This window comes from Bacillus rossius, chromosome 15, assembly GCF_032445375.1.
Source record: "Bacillus rossius redtenbacheri isolate Brsri chromosome 15, Brsri_v3, whole genome shotgun sequence".
NCBI lineage: Eukaryota > Metazoa > Arthropoda > Insecta > Phasmatodea > Bacillidae > Bacillus > Bacillus rossius.
In genome coordinates, this window is record NC_086342.1 from 65228 (window position 1) to 85385 (window position 20158).

At 37.9% G+C, this 20158-nt stretch overlaps 1 protein-coding gene across 1 annotated transcript in view; it reads right to left on the reverse strand.

Annotated features, from left to right (window-relative positions):
• Positions 1-987: 987 nt before the first annotated feature.
• The window catches only part of LOC134539606 (E3 SUMO-protein ligase EGR2-like), a 28893-nt gene continuing 9722 nt past the window's right edge, over positions 988-20158 (reverse strand). Inside the window, exon 3 of the mRNA XM_063381781.1 lies at positions 988-1108. Coding sequence (XP_063237851.1) covers positions 988-1108 — 121 coding nt within the window. The remainder of the gene's footprint in view (positions 1109-20158) is intronic.

Consider the following 20158-nt stretch of genomic DNA (forward strand, 5'->3'; position numbering starts at 1 on the left):
CGTGGTCTGGTCTCTCGCGTTTGTAAGGTTATAGTAGAGACACACAAATTGTTAGCCTACATATATTCGATGACCTGAAAAATTAAAGAAATTCGTGATGAAATTTTTACTGTTAAATCTCAAATGTTCAATCAGCTCAATAAAGTTAAATTTTGTTTGTAGGAAGTTTAAGCAAAAACATATACATCAATATATAATATGTGATTAAAATCTTTCAGGATAAAACTTTAGTAATGCCATAGAAGTATAACTCTCCCTTTTTTGTATACGAAATAGTTAAATTATAACAAATAATTTAATTCTTAGTTAAATTATAACAAATAATTTAATTCTTTATTTTAATATTAGTAATGTACAAAATGTTTGAATATGTAATATTTGTATAACTCAAGAAATTCTAAATTTGATTTCGTGTCGGAGTTTCGAATTTTAAGTGTATTTGCAACATGAGAACACATGGATTTGCTCGTTACCGTGGTTAGGTGTTACACATCACTGGGGAGTTCTGAAAGACTCACTCACGATTTTTTTCTTCTGCTTTTATCCATTTAAATTCTAACGTGCATTAGAAGTAGTGGTTTGGGAAGGAGATGGCCCGGATCACATTGTTTGTTATGCAAGTGATGTGGCGGGAGTATCAGCGCCTGGGGGGGGGGGGAGACCCCGCGAGGTGTTGCTGAGTTATGAGCCGCCTCATTGGCGGAGCCGGGGACACAAAGCCAGCAGCCGGGACCACCCTGAAGGCGCGGTGACTCCAGCTCCCCGCTGCTCTATATACTCGCGCTGTCGCACATACAGACACTTTTTTTGTTGGGGTGGTATAAAATGGAGGTGGGGTGGGGGTTGAATATCTACCGGGTGTTCGGGATCTGCCATCATTCCTTTCACATGGTTATGCGCGGTGGTCCGAGCGGCAGGGTGCCAGCTCCGAGGGTCTGCTTCTTGTGTTCGCGGTTCTCTCGACACGCGGTGTGTGACCGCAAGTCGTTAACAGGGACTCCACTCCGTGCAGCGCAGGCTGTTGCCACTGCAGGACGCCCTGCGGACCTGACTGGTGCACGTCCACTTCACACGGGAGAACACCAGGCTGTTCTGCGCCAGCACCGTGCTGAAAACGAAACAAGCACATCCAAGAGGCCGGTGTTGTAGACGATGCTGGAGCGAAAAAACAGATACAAAGTTTAACGATTTGTGAACACCTGTCATCCTTAAACAGATGATTAATCGAATAGTCTGTGAAACACACGAAGCTTTGGGCCATATTGGAGCAAATAAACTAGCGGTAGCCTTGAGCAGACAGGTTTTGACCGAACATGCAAAAAAAACCGATGCATTAATAACTTTATCTTGTGATAGCTGCCCGACCCGGCTTCGCACGGCTATACTAATGGAAAAAAAAATTAAGCCACATCTCCCATTTACAATAATGGTAAATAAAAAAAATCAGTGAAAATTTATTACAATGCTGTATAATGTACCGGAGAGAAAATGAATAGCACCGATGGTTTCCCGACTCGTGCACGCAACGTACAACTGATGTACCCGTACTTCGCTACGGCAGTCTACAGGCAGATCACTCTTGCGCCGCTCATTCTACATGCCCCTCCTTGTGGGTACGCCACTGCCGCGCGATGCCCGTTGCCATGGAGACGAAGAAGGCATGAACAATGCAAAATCCTGTAATCATGCAGACAAAGTACCCACTGTTGCCTGGTTTTAACCACCCATGGGATCTAATTTTCGGAAAATATCATCCTGCGTAACATAAGGAACATTACTGTGAAGTTTCAAGTCTGTATAATATATATACTTGAAAAAAAGGGCAATAAAAAACAAATTAAACACAGAGAGAGGAAAAAAAACAATAATTTAGGTTTGCGATTTAAAGTGATAAAAAGTATTTAAATACTAATTGAACTCTTATGAGGGTACTGATTGCTTCGTTGTTAATATCACATGGGTGTTTTTTACTTGTATGGGAAAATTAAGAATGATAAGGCATCTAGTGCGTGGCAACAATGTTAATAGGCAATAGGAAATAAACTTCTAGCGCCTGCGGTATTGTCAACACACACTTCGTACGTGTACTGCATGTTGTATCTAACCCCCTCCAATGCATTTGATTCTAAATTGGACTTTTAGTAAGGATCCCTAATGTTATTGATAATATAATATAGCCTATATCCTTCCTCGATAAATGTACTATCCAACACTGAAAGAATTTTTCATATTAGACCAGTGGTTCCTGAGATTAGCAAGTTCAAACAAACAAACAAACTCTTCAGCTTTATAATATTAGTATAGATATATGACAAAAATCCAAATATTCACACCGTAATTTAGTATGCCAGTTACAACCAGTTTTACCCAAAGGACCTTCAGAATGGGTTTCAGTAGATCTGTTCGGACCGTTACCCACTTACGCAGCAGGTGTTGTTTGTACTGATGGACTCCAGCAACGTTGCTGTGCGTGTCGCAACCTTATCCTTGTTGCGATACACATCTCTGGTCAACTGAACGAGCTTATCTCTCCAACCCTCCTTCCCCGCATAGCTCCTGCTCGTTGTCTAGCCATGCGCGAACACTCTTCGCGTGTTCTTCAGGTCGCGTCGATCACACACTGAGCTACACATTGTTGCCGAAGTGCCAACACATGACTAGTCTGAATCGCAAGTGAAACATGCAGTTATGCGAGTGAACTAACGCGTATTTGCAACCAAAAATGTTACCATTTCCAAAAGCAGCTCTTTTATTATATTATATTATATTATTACTTAACTTTTTTAAAATTAAAAACATTCATGTAAAGTTAGGAAATAAAAACTATGTATGTAATTAAATAACTTTGTAGGAATAATACTAAAAAAATAGCTGCACTTTGAGTGATCTTAATCTACGACACTAAGATAAAAACATAAGTTCAGTCATGAATATATATGTTAGTAATATAGGAAAATAATTTATTTGTGGCTAATTTATTTTAATAAATGTAATATGTATGCTGTTAAGCAGCCTAGTTGCAGTTGTCCAAGCACCAAATGGAACACGGGCGAATAGAGAATGACAAATTTCATTTCTGAATCTGGAAGCGGTCTAGGGCAATGCAGTTGAAAAAGGTTTTAGCTAGCATGTTATAAAACAAATTTAAACGCGTATTTAAGAAAATACTCGCTGAATGCGTGTCTAGTCATTCACGTACTTCATGGGCTGCACATTTAAATATCTCAGCAGAAGAATATGTAAACCACAGGCGCCGCAATCACGGAAAGGATTGCTCAATTAATTAAATACAATTTTATTTATTAACTAATATTTTCACTACAAATTAAATTGCAACACTGAAACGTTCTGTCCACAAATTAATCACTTATCACTCTCTCATTTATTCCACAGTTTACTCTCCCTAATGGAGTTCGGCTTGACAGTTGCTATCCCTGCGACTCATCTCTTACCGCTAACCTCTGTCCCAACAACTGCTTCGCACTACTCACTCGTCCGCCGCACACAACACAGTCCCGATGCACCTGTCTCCGCACTCGAGGCCCGTCGCCCTTTTTGTACCCCTCAGCTACCTTCTGGAATGATCTCACACCCCTTTTAAGTGTCGCGTCACCAGGACCGAAGCTTCCAGAACAATGGTGTCCTAGTGAATCCACATCTCGGTGCGGGCTCCGGGAGCCTGCAGAATCCTCCAGAGGGACGGAGAGCGCCGGGGAAGGGGGAGATGATGGGTAGCTTTGAATATATATATACTGTATAGAAGTCGCCAGCCCAGGTTAAAATTTCTAATACGGTTTTGAGGTAGTTGGTTAATTCATCGCCGCAATCGCCACCATCTCTAGGGCATCGACTTGTGGTGGTCCCTAGCGGACAAGTGTCGAACTCTTCAAACACCTCTTCCCCCTCCCGCTGAACGACCTTGAACTGCAGTGAATGATGGGTGGGGGGTGCGGGGAATGACAGCGGGCGACTGTGCTGCACTCTAACGTGTAAATAACAATTAAGACGATACAGGGCGTTACGGCAGCGCACTGCAGCGGTGAAGTTCCCAAGCTGCTTATCATACGCTTCTGAAAAACGTAGAGTAAATCCTACCCACTCGCGACTTCTATACAGTATATATATTCAAAGATGGGTAGCGAGACTCCGTCGCTAACTAATAAGGCGTGTGCCCGCGTACTTACGGGCCAGCTGACTGGCTAGCAAGCTTACTGGCCTGCCTATGGCCCCTCCTCTAGTATACTCGTAACAGAATCAGTTCTTGAAATATCGTTAGTGTTTCGTTGAAGGGCGTGTGTGTTTTTCTGCTGAGTCTTTAATACTTTTCTGCATGCCTGAATATGCATCGTTCCTGCTATCCTCCCCAGATTTCACACTGCATGCATATTGCACATCTCTATATTACACTCTTTGTTGTTATGTTCGTCACATTCCTGTGTAATAAACCATGTTGGCCACGCCGAGCGAAAAGGCGGTTCAATCTATCGCCTGACAATGGGCGCGACAGCCCGCAAGCTTATGATTCCTGTGTGTTCGCTCACTGGTTTTCTTTCACGTAATTATTAGTGTGTTTTTATGTACTTTCCTTTTTTTTTTTTCAACAACCATTCTCGGCTTTGGCATACAACGTGTGCATGTATGTAATGTTGGGTTCTCTGTAACACACACCATAGAATAGATGCCAGTCGTTTGAATCCCAAACTTTTAATTTAATCCTTACATTTGTTGCAGGTATGGGAGTAGATCTGGGGGGGGGGGGGGGGGGCGGCGCACCCCCTGGAATTAAGAAGCCCCTCACTGAGGGGGCACGCTTGCGCTTGCAAAAGCGTGACTGTGAAACTGGTTTGATGTCAAAACTATGTTTTACGGAAAACTTACTTTGCATTTTTAAGTTTCTTTGTTATTAAATGCATGAAGCCAAAATATAGGCAGTATACAACATACAAGAACCTTATCCAGGGATAAATGGTCTCTGTTAAAACCCACATGCTAAACTCTGTGCCTCCCCCCCCCCCCCCCAACCTACTTGAGAATCCAACAGATTCCCTCCCTTGTTTGCAGGGATATGATTGTTTGGTGTGATTATACACACACAACATACCCTTATGAAAATATCTTGTTTTAACATCTCCTGAATGCTCCGCACTTTCCGCACTGTATTAAAACAGAGAACCAAGAGAAACGGAACACACAGTAGGAATAGAGCTGGAAGTGGCGGGAGAGAGAGAGCGCTGCGAGGCGGTTGGAAGGAGGCTGTCGCAAGGACACAAACGTAAGGAAGCAAGACGCAGACAGGAGTGACGACCAAGATGGATCGCGGCCATTGTGGCCGGCCACTGACCGCGACAATGGCGCAGCGGGGACCGCTCCGCCTCGCGGCGATTTGTCACGACCTGCCGCGTGGCTACAGATGGCGCGGAGCTGTGGGAACCGTTACCGCCGAGCTGCCCTGTACTGCTCTGCCCTCACACAGTAGCTGCCACTTACTCCCGACATGCACCATCTTCCAGATGTATGAGAATTTTTGCAATTTTATTTATGATCAAAGAAGTATTTTATTTCTAACCAAGTGAGTGAATAACCATACCTACCAGTGTGGGATGTTAGCGACATTTCAATGTTTACGGTATCAACAATAACGCATTGCCAGCAATTATAACTAAGTATTCAGTGGGAGCATCTACCATGGCTGGTACCTGCAGTTAGAGGGTAGTTCACGGAGTCATTTATGCGATATTCGTTCTACGACAGTTAGTTTGCCTTAGGGTGGTATTATCTCACTTGCTTCCAACCCGGTAAATAAAAAAAAAATAACAATTATGAGCTGGGCGATACTTTTAACTGCGTCATTGTCGTGATAACAGGAAATAATGAATATTAGATAATTAGTTAAAGTGCTTGGCTGCTGGATAACAGGAAATATTATACATCTCTGTTTTAAAAACTTGGAAGTTAAAATATTAAGTGACTAAACAGTATGGGTAAATAGCTATCGAAGCTGTTGCACATATACTTACACACTTTAATTAACACATTTATGTCAATTAGATATATAAAAAAATAAAATGCGCACATATATCACAATATGTATATTTAGATAAAAGAATTACAAAATACGTCATTTCTTTGAAAAAATATTTTCGTAAGAAAATTCCACGAGTGGATATTGAAATACAAACTTACATGTGATAAGAAAACTGCTAAAGATGATCAAAAAATGTTTAGTTTATGTACATAGTTTACATCACACTTCCGTAACACATTTAAGTCTTTTGAGAACACAATACTTATAATAATACTGAATCGAGTCTTCCCCAAAATCTAAGCATCAACATTTTTTGGCAGTAATGTGAAATTCAAGCGTTGTTCCTTAAAAACAAACAACACTTGCATTGAAACTACACCAAAAATGTAATTTCGTTGCAACAGTTAGGCCACTTAATTCTTCCACAAATTGTTACATAAACGATTTTTAATGAGTAGTATCTTAAATTATGCTTCTATAAATTTGTGATATTATCATTATTTAAAAAAATTAGAATATAACTACGGTTAATTGTATGATAAATTTAACCTTCGAATTTTGTCCTTGTCATAAGTTTTTTTAATATCATTCGTAAATCTTTACAAATTAAATACAATTTTTTAAAAAAGCCTTTAAACCTAAAATTTCATAGGTTTATGAGAAAAAAAAATTATTAATTCTATCTCCCCCATATATCGAGGCTACATACAAACAGTTAATTCAAATTGTACATGCACACGATTTTAGGCTCTCAATTCAAATTAAAATTGAAATATAAATTGGCCTTTATGCCACTTATTGAGGTTCTAAAGCCATTTATAAACTATCAACTACACTAATGTTTTAATTCAATTTACCTAAGTAACTGGAGAAAATACAATTGTGTTAGTGCAAATTAATTCAGGGAACGACCTCTAAGGCTTGAACTCACTCGCCAAGTTGATTATTTTATTGTCATTAATTAAGTGATTATCCTATAAATATATTCCTATATCTCTCTTGCATTTGATGCTTCGTCTGTTTGCTCACTTACCGTCTACCGTCGCTGCAGTGTTTACGGCTATGGACACTCGCGCGACCTTTCACAGCTCCAAATAAAGTTTAGCGCGTGTCTGGTGAGAGAATTTGTGACGCAATAACGAATAAACGTTTAGAGGAATATCCCCTTATTAGTAGTATTGTGAAATAGTCAACTCGGTGTCTGTAAACGAATCTCAAGACTAACTCAAACAGTAACTTGTATGGACAAATCGCTTTACTTTAAATTTCTGATTGCAATGCTACTGTTAATGTTAAACTTCGTACTGTTCTTCAATAGGTCTGCATCGTTCAACAAAACGATGAATTGTTAAAAAGAAAATTCTATTTGACATGGTCATAATTAATTCAAGTAGGCCTATGCATATTTTAGATCTTGTCCAATAGAATGAAAAAGGAACATTTTCAAGTATCGTGATAAACACAATACATGTACACACACGCCACACATGGTCAATGTTAATCACTGGATCAGCAACTCTTGAACACGGTTCACGATGAAGGCACTGAAACACGTCCTGCTGGCAGATACGGCCTTCTTGCTCGCAGTGAGCTCGGCCAGAGGTCCAGCCAATCAGGTGACTTGCCTCGCCACCAGCACGTCTGGACTCGGCGTTACGTCCTGCAACAGCCGTCAGCTTCAGCGAACATGGAGCATACACCAAGTCAATATTGTTCGACTGTACCTGAAACAACTAAACTCTGGTTAAGTAATGAGGGCCAAATACAAAGTAACGTCAGTGGCGTAGCCAGGATTTGTGTATGGGGGGTGTTAAGAAGCATGTCCCCCCCCCCCCCTGTATTAGAGCGGGGGGTCCGGGGGTCCTCCCCCGGGAAAATTTGGATTTTAAGGTGTAAAATAGTGCTATTTTAGCAGTTTTCGGTACTTAAATTTAAATATTGTTATGGTAAAAATTTTATTAATTTTAATATGAAATTTGTTTGAGTGATGAATAAGAAATTAATTAAAGATTTGGTGCTAAGGGGGGGTGGGGGTTGAACCCCTAAAACCCCCCCCCTGGCTACGCCCCTGAGTAACGTTGATATAACCAAGTCATGTAATGGACAACCATTTATAATTTTGTAAGCTACATATACATATATACACATATCATACATATATAGACATATATAATACATATATAGTCAAATAAACATATATATTATATATGCGTGTGTGTTTGTCCCGAAATCGTTCCTAAACCATTCATACGATTGAGTTGAAATTTTGCACACTTGACGTTTGAAACACGAAGAAGGTCACTGTTTACGTAATATTCCGAAAAACTACACCAATCCCCCCTTCCCACCCCTTAAAAGAGCACTTCGAAAATACTTAATGAAATTTTGTTCACTTTTCATTCAAAATAACGGTAAAATTGCTGTCTATAATTTATTTAAAAAAAAAAAAAATAGCCGCGTTATTGTATACAGTAATAAGAAAAAACACTCCATCCCCTTTTTTCATCCCCTAAAACAGAATATATGTACTTTATGATGAAATATAACTCACTTAGCGTTTAAATTAAGGGGTACATTACTGTCTTAAACTGCTTTAGAAAAAAAGGAATGTCAAAAAACCACCCAGTTCCCCCTTTTACATCCTTTAAGGCAGATATTTGGTACTTGGTGAAAATTTGCTCACATTACATTAAAAATAAGAAGAAAATTACTATTCAACATTTAATTTAGGAACAAGTGTAAGATTACAACCTATATGATATTTTGAAAAAACACCCCATCCACCTTGTTTATTCCTTAAATATTAATGTTGGTACACATAAATAATATTTAGCACAAGTAATGTTTAAAAATGAGGAAATTTACTCGTTATCTGATTTCAAAATAGCCATCCCCATCTTGCTGTCCACACGAGGTTTCAGAAACCACCCTGTCCTCTTTCCCATTCCTTAAAACAGGATATTAGTATTTCTTTATGAAATTGTGCACACTCGGCGTGAAAATTAAGTTATCCGATTAAAAAATTAATTTTTTCCCATCCCCTTGTCCAAATAGATTTATAAAAATCACCCCTAATTCACCTTATTAACTCTAAACCAGTATTATGGCACTTATTTATGAAATTGTGCAAACTCGACGTTCTACTTATGACAAAATTAAATGTCTATATTTAATTAAAAACTATCCCCATCAAATTATCTATAGGCTATGAGATTTATAAAAGCCATCCCCGTCTACCTTTCTCACCACTTAAAGCTAGTACTGCTACAACTTGATAACATCTTGCACTCTTGGCGTTCAAAACAGGAGGAAAATTACGGTCTACATCATGATTTTCATAAAAAAAAAAAAGTTTAATTGAATACATTATATTTATAAAAACTACCCCATCCGCCTTTCCCACCCCTTTAAGGAGAATATTTCAATCCTTAGTGAAATTTTTCACATTTGATGTCAAAAATAAAAATAAAATAACTGTTCACTACCCTTTTACCCTGCTACATGAAGTTTAGAAATAACTACCCCAATTCCACTTGGCTACCTCTTTAAACAGTATTCTGGCCCCTCATAGATTAAATTTTTCACACTTGATGTAAAAAATGAGAAGAACACTACTATCTACGTCTGATTTTAACAGAAAGTTAACAGATTACATGAGATTTTCAAACACTACTTTTCTCCCCCAGCCCCGAGTCTTTCCTACCACATCATCCTTTCTACCCCTTAAATCCGAATTTGGGCAACTCTTGATGAAATTTTTCACAGCTGGCGTTCAAATTAAATAGACAATTACTGTCTATAATACGATTTCGAAAGAAAAAAAATTCCCTTCATACTGTTTCGGACACCGCCGGATGCTTCAGCTGGTTTAAACAATGACTGAGGCGGCGAAGGCCCTGTGAACTATAATGTCCAGTGCAGCGATATGAGCCTCACCAGCTCAACCAATCAGAGACCCGAGCTCAAACCAGACCAGTCGCCTACAGTGCGGCTCGTTTTTAGACGTTACAACGGCTGTTTAAATGGTCATATAAAAATAATATCGAGATGTATTTCCGACACTGGTTGTCGCAGGCTGCTTCCAGTGCGTGACTTCCATGGACAGAGGCGCCTGAGAAACAGTAGCACCGCGAGTCAGTATAAAATTACCATCACAGACATGCACTGGGCGATATCCGTCATTAGTCGAAATATGACTGCATCATAGCCATACCGGAAGTTCATTTTCTGTTTTCGAATAATATAACAAGGGACTGGAAAAATCCGCGGTTTCAATGACCTCTAGGATAGACACCACGATCCTCTGTGTACTCAGGCAAACTACACCTGCTCACTGGCTACTGACTAGTGACACCTGTTAACTGGGATGCTTCCGATTCGATACTTCTTTGGTTGAAGGTTTTTCACTGGCTCAAAGACCTTCAGATAAACTGTGAGCCAGTCGCAGAAGTAATATGAAGGTACGTGTGTTTGGATTATAGCATAACGCGAAAATAATCCGCGAATTTTCCCGGTCTCTAGCTATAAGCAACACTCTAGTCTCGGTGACGAATCTGAACCGGGCGAACAAGAACTAACATATGAACACGGGAAAGCGGCCAGACTGGCCGAGCCAAGGATCGCGCTAGTGAGCTCTCAGCCATGCACGCCACAACGCAGTGCAGTGTTTGTGTCGGCTTCAGCGGCGCCGGAACTGGCGAGCAAGATGGCGGACTGCCTCCTAGTCCCACGTCCATTAATCAGGCAGCCCTTCCCCCGACACGGGGTGGTACCCCCTCCTGCTGGATACATATGCAGGGTGACTACCCTCCCCTTGTTTCGCCACCCTTCGCGCCGCCATCTTGGCTCGTGGCGCTCCCCGCACTTCCCCCCTCCCCCATCACTCTTCTCTTTCGCGGGTCCAGCACCGCTGCAAGTTCACATACGAGATTATGCAGAGAAAATACAGCATGTCCATAAAATAATCCAGCTATAAATTTTAGTAGTATCAACTGTAAGCGTTGTAAAGTGTTGTTTCAAATAGTTTTATATAAGCGTACGCGCAAGTACTGCTTTATTGTTTTCTCGCTTGCAGCGCCACCTACGTAAAATGGCTACTCTTGAGCGTAATTAGTAGAGGGTGAACCTGTAAACTTTATTTGGTATCAGGCAACAGGTAACAGAGTGGTTGAACGTTTAAGTCCCTGACCGCTGAATTGGTTGTAATGGTCGAGACGACACAGCTCTCTTTCGCTGGCCTCCGTGTTTATTTGACGCAACCCTTGCGATGTTTTTTCCTTTGGGTCTTTATAAAAGATCTTGTCTACGTTCCGCCGCTACCTAATGATTTGCCAGAGTTGAGACGCAGAATTGAAGAGACTATCGCTTCCATTACTACGGACGTGTTAACCAAAGTGGACTTTAGGTTGGATTTGTGCCGTATAACTAAAGGTGCACATATTTAACATTTGTAAGATAAACTAGGTTAGCTTACCTTCAATATGATGACTGATTTGTTGTAAATAGTCAAAATTAAACTGTTATAATATACCATTGAAACTGGGACATTCTTCTGACTAGCGAGCACAGAATGAGCCGTGCTTGTGGCAAGTGAAAGCCCGCACCTTGGCCATGCGCCTCACGTGTTTGTGTCGCTACAGAGATGGCTCGTGAGTGCGTTTAGGGTTTAGGCACGGCTTACACTCTACTCATCACACTGAAGCACGTCTGCGTATCAAAAATGGAAGATCAATTCTCTCCAACGTCATGATGCGGATAGAAAACAACACAGTTATATAAATGTTACAGTAGTAAAGGTTCTGTTTTAATTTTGTGCAAAAAAATAAAGGAAATTTATTTAATTTAAATAAACTATCAAATTCGGAATTTTCGAACAAAAGTTGCATAACTATACAACTTTAGCCTAACATTTAGCGATACTCTGCCATTTATCATTCTAAAATTATTCCTTCTCTTTAAATCTAGGTTCAATTAAAGTTTTAATCATTTACGTATGTCATGTCAATTTTCTTTTACATTTAGAGGAGAGTTAGGCATTTCAAAAATGCTAAATAAAAAAAATCCCTTTTGGCACAGCCTACAGACTTAGGTAGATTTCGATGTACCTACCTATTTCTTCTCGAAATGTTTTGGATACTTCTATAAACTCCTGGAACATTTTAAAAACTTATTAAATCCCATATTTTCTTCGAAATGAAACAAGAAACATTTTCTCATATTCCCTGCAGTGAAAATATCTTGAATATTTTTAACTTAATCTATGCCTACTAAGGTAACTAGCTATACGATTATTATTATTTTTTTACCTTCAAACAATATTTTACATCTCTTGCATTTATACGTGGGGGTAAAAAAAAAATTTAGACTAAGTTTTGAGATAGTATTCAGTTGTTTTTAAATAAATTTCAAAGAAAATTGATACTAAGGAAGTTTTGATTTTTTTCTAAATTTCAATTTCTGTTTTTACGGTAATAGTACGTTTCCTCAAAAATTGTTTCAACCAAAGGTTTTAAAAAAAGGTTTAGGATTTTTACAATAATTTATAAGGATTTGATTTAACAGTAATAGTTTTTAACATATTTTTTTTAGATTCAAGGTTTAGACATAACTAATAATGTATTCCAAAGTGTAGGTACATGGTAGCGAGGTTTTATTTTATTATTTCAGTCCCAGGTTTATTTAACCCCTTGTAGTTAAGGTTTGTACTTAATTTAGAAAAAAAAAACAGATAACAGTTTAAGGTAAAAACTATAAGATTTAAAAACAATTTTAACGGATTTGATGGTATACTTACTAAGGTAGTTATGGATTTCTTTTTGTATTTTAACCCCTCTTTATCCACCCTTTGCAGCAATGGTTAGTTGTATCAAAAATTGTTTCAGACAGAATTTTTAGATATTATTTATAGGGTTTGCAAACAATTCAAGCGGATTTTTTAGTGCACCTGCTGAGGGAGTAATGGATATATTTCTTTTAACTTTACCCCTATTTTATTCAACTCCTTTCATAAACTGTTTGTCTTATTACAACCTTTTCTGACAGAAGTTTTATATACAAATTATAAGACTAATAACAATCTGAACGGATTAGATAGTGTGTCTACGAAAGGAGTTCTGATTTTTGTTGTCCCCCCCACTCTTGTTTTTTCCACCCCTTGCCATTATTGTTGGTCGTATCAAAAAATTATGTTTACGAAAGATATATGTGTTACTCCTACATGTTATAATACTTTCAAATGTGATATTTTTCATATTATGGGAGCTATAGCGATTTTTATGTTTTTCAAAAAACTTTCCCCATTTCTGCCCCTTTGATCAGGTATTGCGCATTAACGAACCCGAGCGAAATTTTCCACTTCTGTATTTTATGTCTCAGTTTGGAAGTGATTTGCGAAAAATGATGTAGTTATCGTGTCCATAAAAAATGTGATACACACACAAACACACACACATACTAGCTGCAGTACCTGGCGTTGCCTGGGCTGAACACATTATTGTCCACGAGTTAAAGCAAAGTATATAGCGCTTCATAACAGTGTAGTGGACACAGAGAAATGACACACGATTACTGTTTGTATGATGTCTATGATCTATGATTTTCTGTTTATCCATGGCGATCGGTTGAACGGTTCAGAAGTTGATGGTAACAGCGCCATCTAGCGGCGAGTTACAAACAAATTGATAGCATAAAAACTTTCTCCATTAAAAAACACTTCGATGTGCCAACTTTCATGGTGATCGGTCAAACTGTGTAGGAGCTTATCGACGACATACATACATACCAATATCCAATTATAAATATATATATATATACACACACACATACTTTTGTGTTGAATATGGTTTTTGGGGTCTGTGGACCATAAAACTAAAAAAATAAATATAAACTTTCGAGAAGTCGTATCACGGTAACAGCTACCATATGTAGTATTTCTTTGTCATCTACCTAATATAAAAATAACCCTACTTAATAATACAGATCTTATAACACCTTAATTCATGTTGTTTAACTAAAACAGGCGCAAGTAGTTTTCTAGTACTATTTCTTCTAAAACGTTCTGAAAACTTGTAGGAAATACCGGCACATTATCAGAATTTCATGTATATTACATACTATATGTCTCCAATATTTAAAAAGGATCAATCAAACATTTTATCATATTCCATATAGCAAAGAGGTTAGAATATGTTTAGCTAATTCAATGCATCCAGTATTCAAGAACTTAAAAGGAATTTCATACCATGCCTTATAAAGTAGCAATGAGTTTCTTTACCTTTATACTATATTTTATCCTTTGTTCTAGTAAGTGGTCGTTTAATAAATTGTTTTTGACTAAGTTTTAAAATATTGTTTAGAGGTTTTCAATAAGTTTGATCGAATTTGATAATTTACATAGTAAGGAAGTTTTTATTTATTTTTTTAATTTTAATCCCTGTTTTTCAAACCATCTACCAAAAGTAAGCTTTTAAATGTGTAGAAATGGTAAATTCTTATTTAGATTAAAGTTTAATGATTTTACGGAATTTAATTATATAATAAGATCGAATTTGTGTTTTTTTAATCAGGTGAGCAAATGCCTTTCAATTTTTAGGATAATTTTAAGGTGAATATATTCTAAAAGATTGTATGTAATTAGTTATCTTAAATGTGATTGGTCAGAACTTTCTTCCTAGTAGGATGTTGTGGAGCAGGCAGCGAACAGTTAAAGGAATGTACAAAGAGCCAGGGCTCGCAGAGTTCGGAGAGTGCAAGCACTCCGCCTGCAAGAGTGGCACGTTTCCCCGCGTGCTGCAGAAACTACACGCGCCACTGGTTCACTTGGTGCGGCCTTTAGTAGGAACACTAGCAGAGGTATATTGTGTAATGTGGATCGGTATGGTTGAACTTGTATTCCATTGCTTTCTGCAAAAGTGAAAAATTTTTTTTTCTATAGCATGTCGGTTGACGGTTGTACAACAGATCAGCTGTAGCTGCAGATACTGACACAGGTGTGCGCATAGAAATATATATATATTTTTTTAACATCTTATCCAAACTTCTCCAGCCATGCTCGTAGCTTCAGAAATATTTTGTTTAATGTTGTTTTGCCTTGCAAGTTGAAATGAAAGACGTCGTATATCACTTGATGTCATCCCATATGTTCTTGAATCCATATAAAAAAGTACTTTATCAAATCTTTCTCTAGTTCGGCACCTGAAATGTTCTTTTCATTTAAAGCAAACTTGTCTGCGTCATTTAAATGCATCTTTAAGCTCATTCTTGAAACTAAAAATTGTTTGCTGGAAGTATGTACTGACATGCTTTGTCTTACTGCAAGAATTGCTAGATGCATAGCTTCAGATTCCCAGTTTCGTCCCTGAGTTTTCCGCTTGTTTGTTCTTACCATTTCCCCCCTGAAAAATGTATTATGATAGTATGAAATTATATCAAATTCATTCCTTTTACAAAATTACTGGCAATTCAATAATAAAATATAAAAATTGTGAAGCTTTATATAAAAAAAAGCTAAAATATAATATTTTTCTATTATTTAAATGTTTTCAATGAGACAAGTGTAATTTTAACTAAATATAACAAAAAAAAAATTAATATCTCATGAATAACAATTTGTTACAGTCGCCATGTTCATTAAAACTTCTACTCTAAATGAACATATAAATAAGGTACCTTGACCAAATAAGGCCCGGGTCCAAATAAGGCCCGTCATTGAGTTTACTAGGATAGCAAAGAGGTTTTCACCGGACGAGACATGCTGCGGACAGCCTCTGGCATCTAGAGGTCAGTGCAGGTACTACTTGTTGGGACGCGAACTGTTCGCCATTTTACACGCATTAAAGACCAGCAAGGAATTCGTAGTGGCTGTGGTTACTAATTTCGACGAATCGTGAAAAACGACTTCACATTAAGGTAATGTAACTGACACAAAGTATCTATATACCATTTTAAAGCCCGTAGTTTACAGAATATGTTAGTATGGTTATATATTCTGAACTCTTGTTGTGTATTAAACTGTGAGTAAAACACTTAAAAAAAGTGTGTGTTTGCCACAAACTCCAAATAAGGCCCACTTTGGAGAACCAAATAAGGCCCGCGGGCCTTATTTGGAACATCAGTTTTCTGAAATTTTTATCTCATTGTTGCAGCACTAAAGCTTTTTGTAAAACACTAAAACGATTATTTATTGTAGAATAAACATTTTTAAAAACCTTCTTAAAAGGTTAATAAAAAAAATATTTTGTAAAAAATATTTTCAAAAAAATTTGCGAAATTCAAACTACAAGGTAACATTTTGCTTATCTTTGATGGTGCATCATCACACTTGGACATATGCATTGTGGAAGCTGCTGAAGCCTACGGAATTACACTATTCTGCTTACCAAGCAACACAACACATAAGCTGCAGCCTTTTGATAAATCAGTTTTCGGTCCTCATGAAACATTTTGGGATGATGAAGTGTCACTACATTGGTCAAAGCAGACAAACATTCAAGACCGCACAATAACCAAAAGTATTTTTGGGAAAATATTTAGTAAGGTTTGGACCAAAGCTGCTACGCCTAGTAATGTAGCAAGTGGGTTTTCTGCAACTGGCATTTACCCATTTGACCCTACTGTTATCCACGAGAGTGCTTACACTCCTTTAGAACTTACCAGAATAGAAAACCCAGATGAAACAGCACAAGGATCACAATCTGCAGCCCCAGTTAACCCAAAAGAGAGCAAGCATGGGCAGGTAAAAGAGAAAACTCGAAAAATAGCTGACAAACTAAGGTATTTAGAAGACTCATCGTCGGGAACAAGTGATTCAAGTGACTCTTCTCTTGTATCCTGTGATGGCACAGAACCTAGTTTAAACATTTCATTCAAAGATATCCTATGGACACCTGAGGTGATGAAAAAGAATAATGTTAATCGAAAAAAATCGCTTAGCTACAAAGCTGTTGAGATAACGAAGACATTATTTGAAGACAAAATGAAGACTCAGAATGATCAAAATCAAGACAAGCCAGACAATGCTGCCCCAGGAAGTTCCAATGTTAAAATAAATAAAAAACACTCTGAACCTGCCACACAAAAACATCTTGCTATTGGGTCGAGTGACACGAAGAAGAAAGGAAAAGAAGCCTGGTATTGTTTCATTTGCACAGAGGACATGAGTGCTTACATGAGACTGTGTGTAAAGTGTAGCCACTATGTTCATGAAGAATGTGTGGGGCTTACTGCTGACAAAATACCAAATTTCATTTGCCCAGTTTGTGCTTGTAAGGCTACTTAGTTTCACAGACATATTGCGTACCTACATGTTCATTTTCAGCTGTGACTTTTCTTTAAAATTTCTGGTTTGTGATTCCAGTGCGAACTTTTAGTATTTACATGTTCAGCTGTAAAATTTTAATATTTATCGATTGAGGTTCTAAAATGTTACAATGTAATTCAAATTATCTGAATGTGGACTACCACCATTGAACCTTGTAATGTATAGATAATTTCATTATTTTTTATTGTTATTTGACTTCAATTGGCAGTTATTTAAACATGGGCCTTATTTGGTACTGCTGCTGGGCCTTATTCGGAACAGGTGTTCCTAATATGGCCCTTTGCATGATTTTTGGATAATGTCATTTGGTACATACAACTAGCTTACTTTTGGTACTTCTGATCGTGTATTATCGAAGTACACATGTTTAAGAAGGCTGCTGTCCAACATTCATAAATTTTACTATCTTCATACTATGTGTTTTTAATTTTATAATTAAGGGGGGCCTTATTTGGCTAACTTACCTTAGTTTAAATTATGTAACCTACTTACTACAATATTAAACTACTGTTTAATTATTTCCAGGAGTTTTATCAGAGCCTTACACAGGGCACTGATGATCGCAAGGCCGATACAATAACAATTCGCATATCACACTCAAAAATTAACATTAATTTAAATACAGAGCGTTAAAAAATCTTTCTAAAAACCATCCTATATTAATATTTTAAATGAAAATCATCTAGCTCGAATTAGAGTCGATTTACATGGACGTGGAAAAGGCAACTTGCACAGCATGAGCGGGAAATGCTGTAGTTACGGAGAATGTTTTCTCAAGGCCAGCGAGTGCTTTCATAACCTCAGTTTCCGACGGCCGGCCTGGTTTCGTGAGAGAGTTGCCAACTCGGCCTCGTCGCTCATCAACGGCATGTTTCCACACTCGTCCAACTCTCCGGCAGACTCTGGCACCTCGGCTCAGCCCGTGGCGGGGTCGCTGGTTCGACTCCAACACTCTCGCCGCACAACTGTCCCCATACAGCAAGCTTGGTGCAAAACATCAAACATATCATTTCATTTTTTTTTAAGTCGGTAATCTCATGTATATATCTATAGGATTCCTACTACTCGTTGGTGAAGTTGGTTTTGAATTCGAGTGATTCACTTGACCGCTGTGATGTTTCAAACAATGCAGTCTCCAACTACCCTGTTCTAATGTACGTGTGCGCAACATATATGCAAGTTATTTTCAATACAAAGACATTTTTTTTCTGTAATACGATTGGAACTACCTAAAAGTACATAAAATGCACTTTCTAATGGCACCCTTATGATTACTGCATAATAATACCAAACGGAATGAGAGATATTTAAAAACAGGCAATTTATTTCTTAAAGCGTTGAATTTTTAGAAGGTGTTTAAAAATGATGTACACCTACTCAGGTTTGTGCCAGGCAGTACGTGGGTGTACGCTCAGGTTCCTGGCGCTGGGGCGCGTGCCTTGACCCCCCAGTGACCCCTGTCCTCCTGGAGATGCCCTGGAGAAGCCCTGGAGTTCCTGGATCTCCAGGGTTCAGTTCTCAATTAGTGGTGAGAGTGTGACGTTATTGCGGGTAAAGAATAAACTGCTTGAAGACCATATCAGTTTCGGTAGGTAAGTTTTATTTTTTCATTCAAATATATTTTTTTCTGATTACTAATCCATCACGATTGATTCAATGATTCAACTGAGTAGGGGCAATACATAAATATTGTATTCACCTAGACAATTCGTAATAATTATATGTGTCAGGTAACGTTCTTCTAGAATCGAGTAGGTAAAATATACATATATACACATAATATGTACATATCTATACATACATATATATTGTATTTTATGTTTAGGAATGAAACATGACTTAGGAAAGTTGATAATGGAATCGAAATCATTTGAATAATTGTATGAAAATGTCACCAATAATTACAGATTGATTGATGAAGAACATTTTTAAAGAAACACTTGAGGGTCTGTTATTACTTGCACATAAGTAAATGGAAAAGGTCCTATCGCTCACAGACAAGATTTGAACAAAAATATAAATCATGGTTGGATGTTGAAGAAATTTTATCTACCGTCAGTGAGACAGTAGAAGAGAATGCTCCATCTACTAGTTCAGTGAAACATGGTTGTCCAAAAAAATTGTTCGAAGGAGCTGAAGAGCGAACAAAACGAAAATAGAGAAGATTGAAGCCGACCGATTTACAGCTCCTCTCGCAGCTAGCGTGCTTTCCAGCCGACTACGAAGACGAAGAAAGGGCAATCGTCCGGATCAGTTTGCGTTAAGCTTTTCGCCAGTGAAAGTCCTGGATCTTCTACGAGTTTATACCGCAAATTAAAAACAAAAGAAAGAATTTAAAATCATTTTCTCCAGAAGAGGCATTATGTCTTTTCGTTGAAGCAAAATTAACGAAGAGATCATACAATTTGCTACGAACAACTGCAAAAAATAAAGGTGCAAACATATAGCCAAGCCACAAAAAACTAATTGAAGCCAAACAACTGGCCTATCTAAAACTATTATTGCTAACAAAAGCTGCTGTGAAGTTCCACTACAGAATTTACTGAATAACCTGCTGGCCGAATTGTCGAAAAAGTCGGTGAAAATTTTCAAGGAAAATATAACTAAATATATAAATGGGGGTGTGATGGCTTTTCAGGGCAATCAGAACTTAAAAAAGGCTGGGAAGAAGAGGAATACAGGGATGATAGCGTTTTTTCTTTCTTCACTTGTGCCCCTAAAATTTGTAGGAGAAAATGGTGCCATTTTGAGAAAATCTTTTTTCCGAGTTCCACTCGCTTTTGTCGTCCTGTAAGGCTTCAATTTATAAAGGAGAC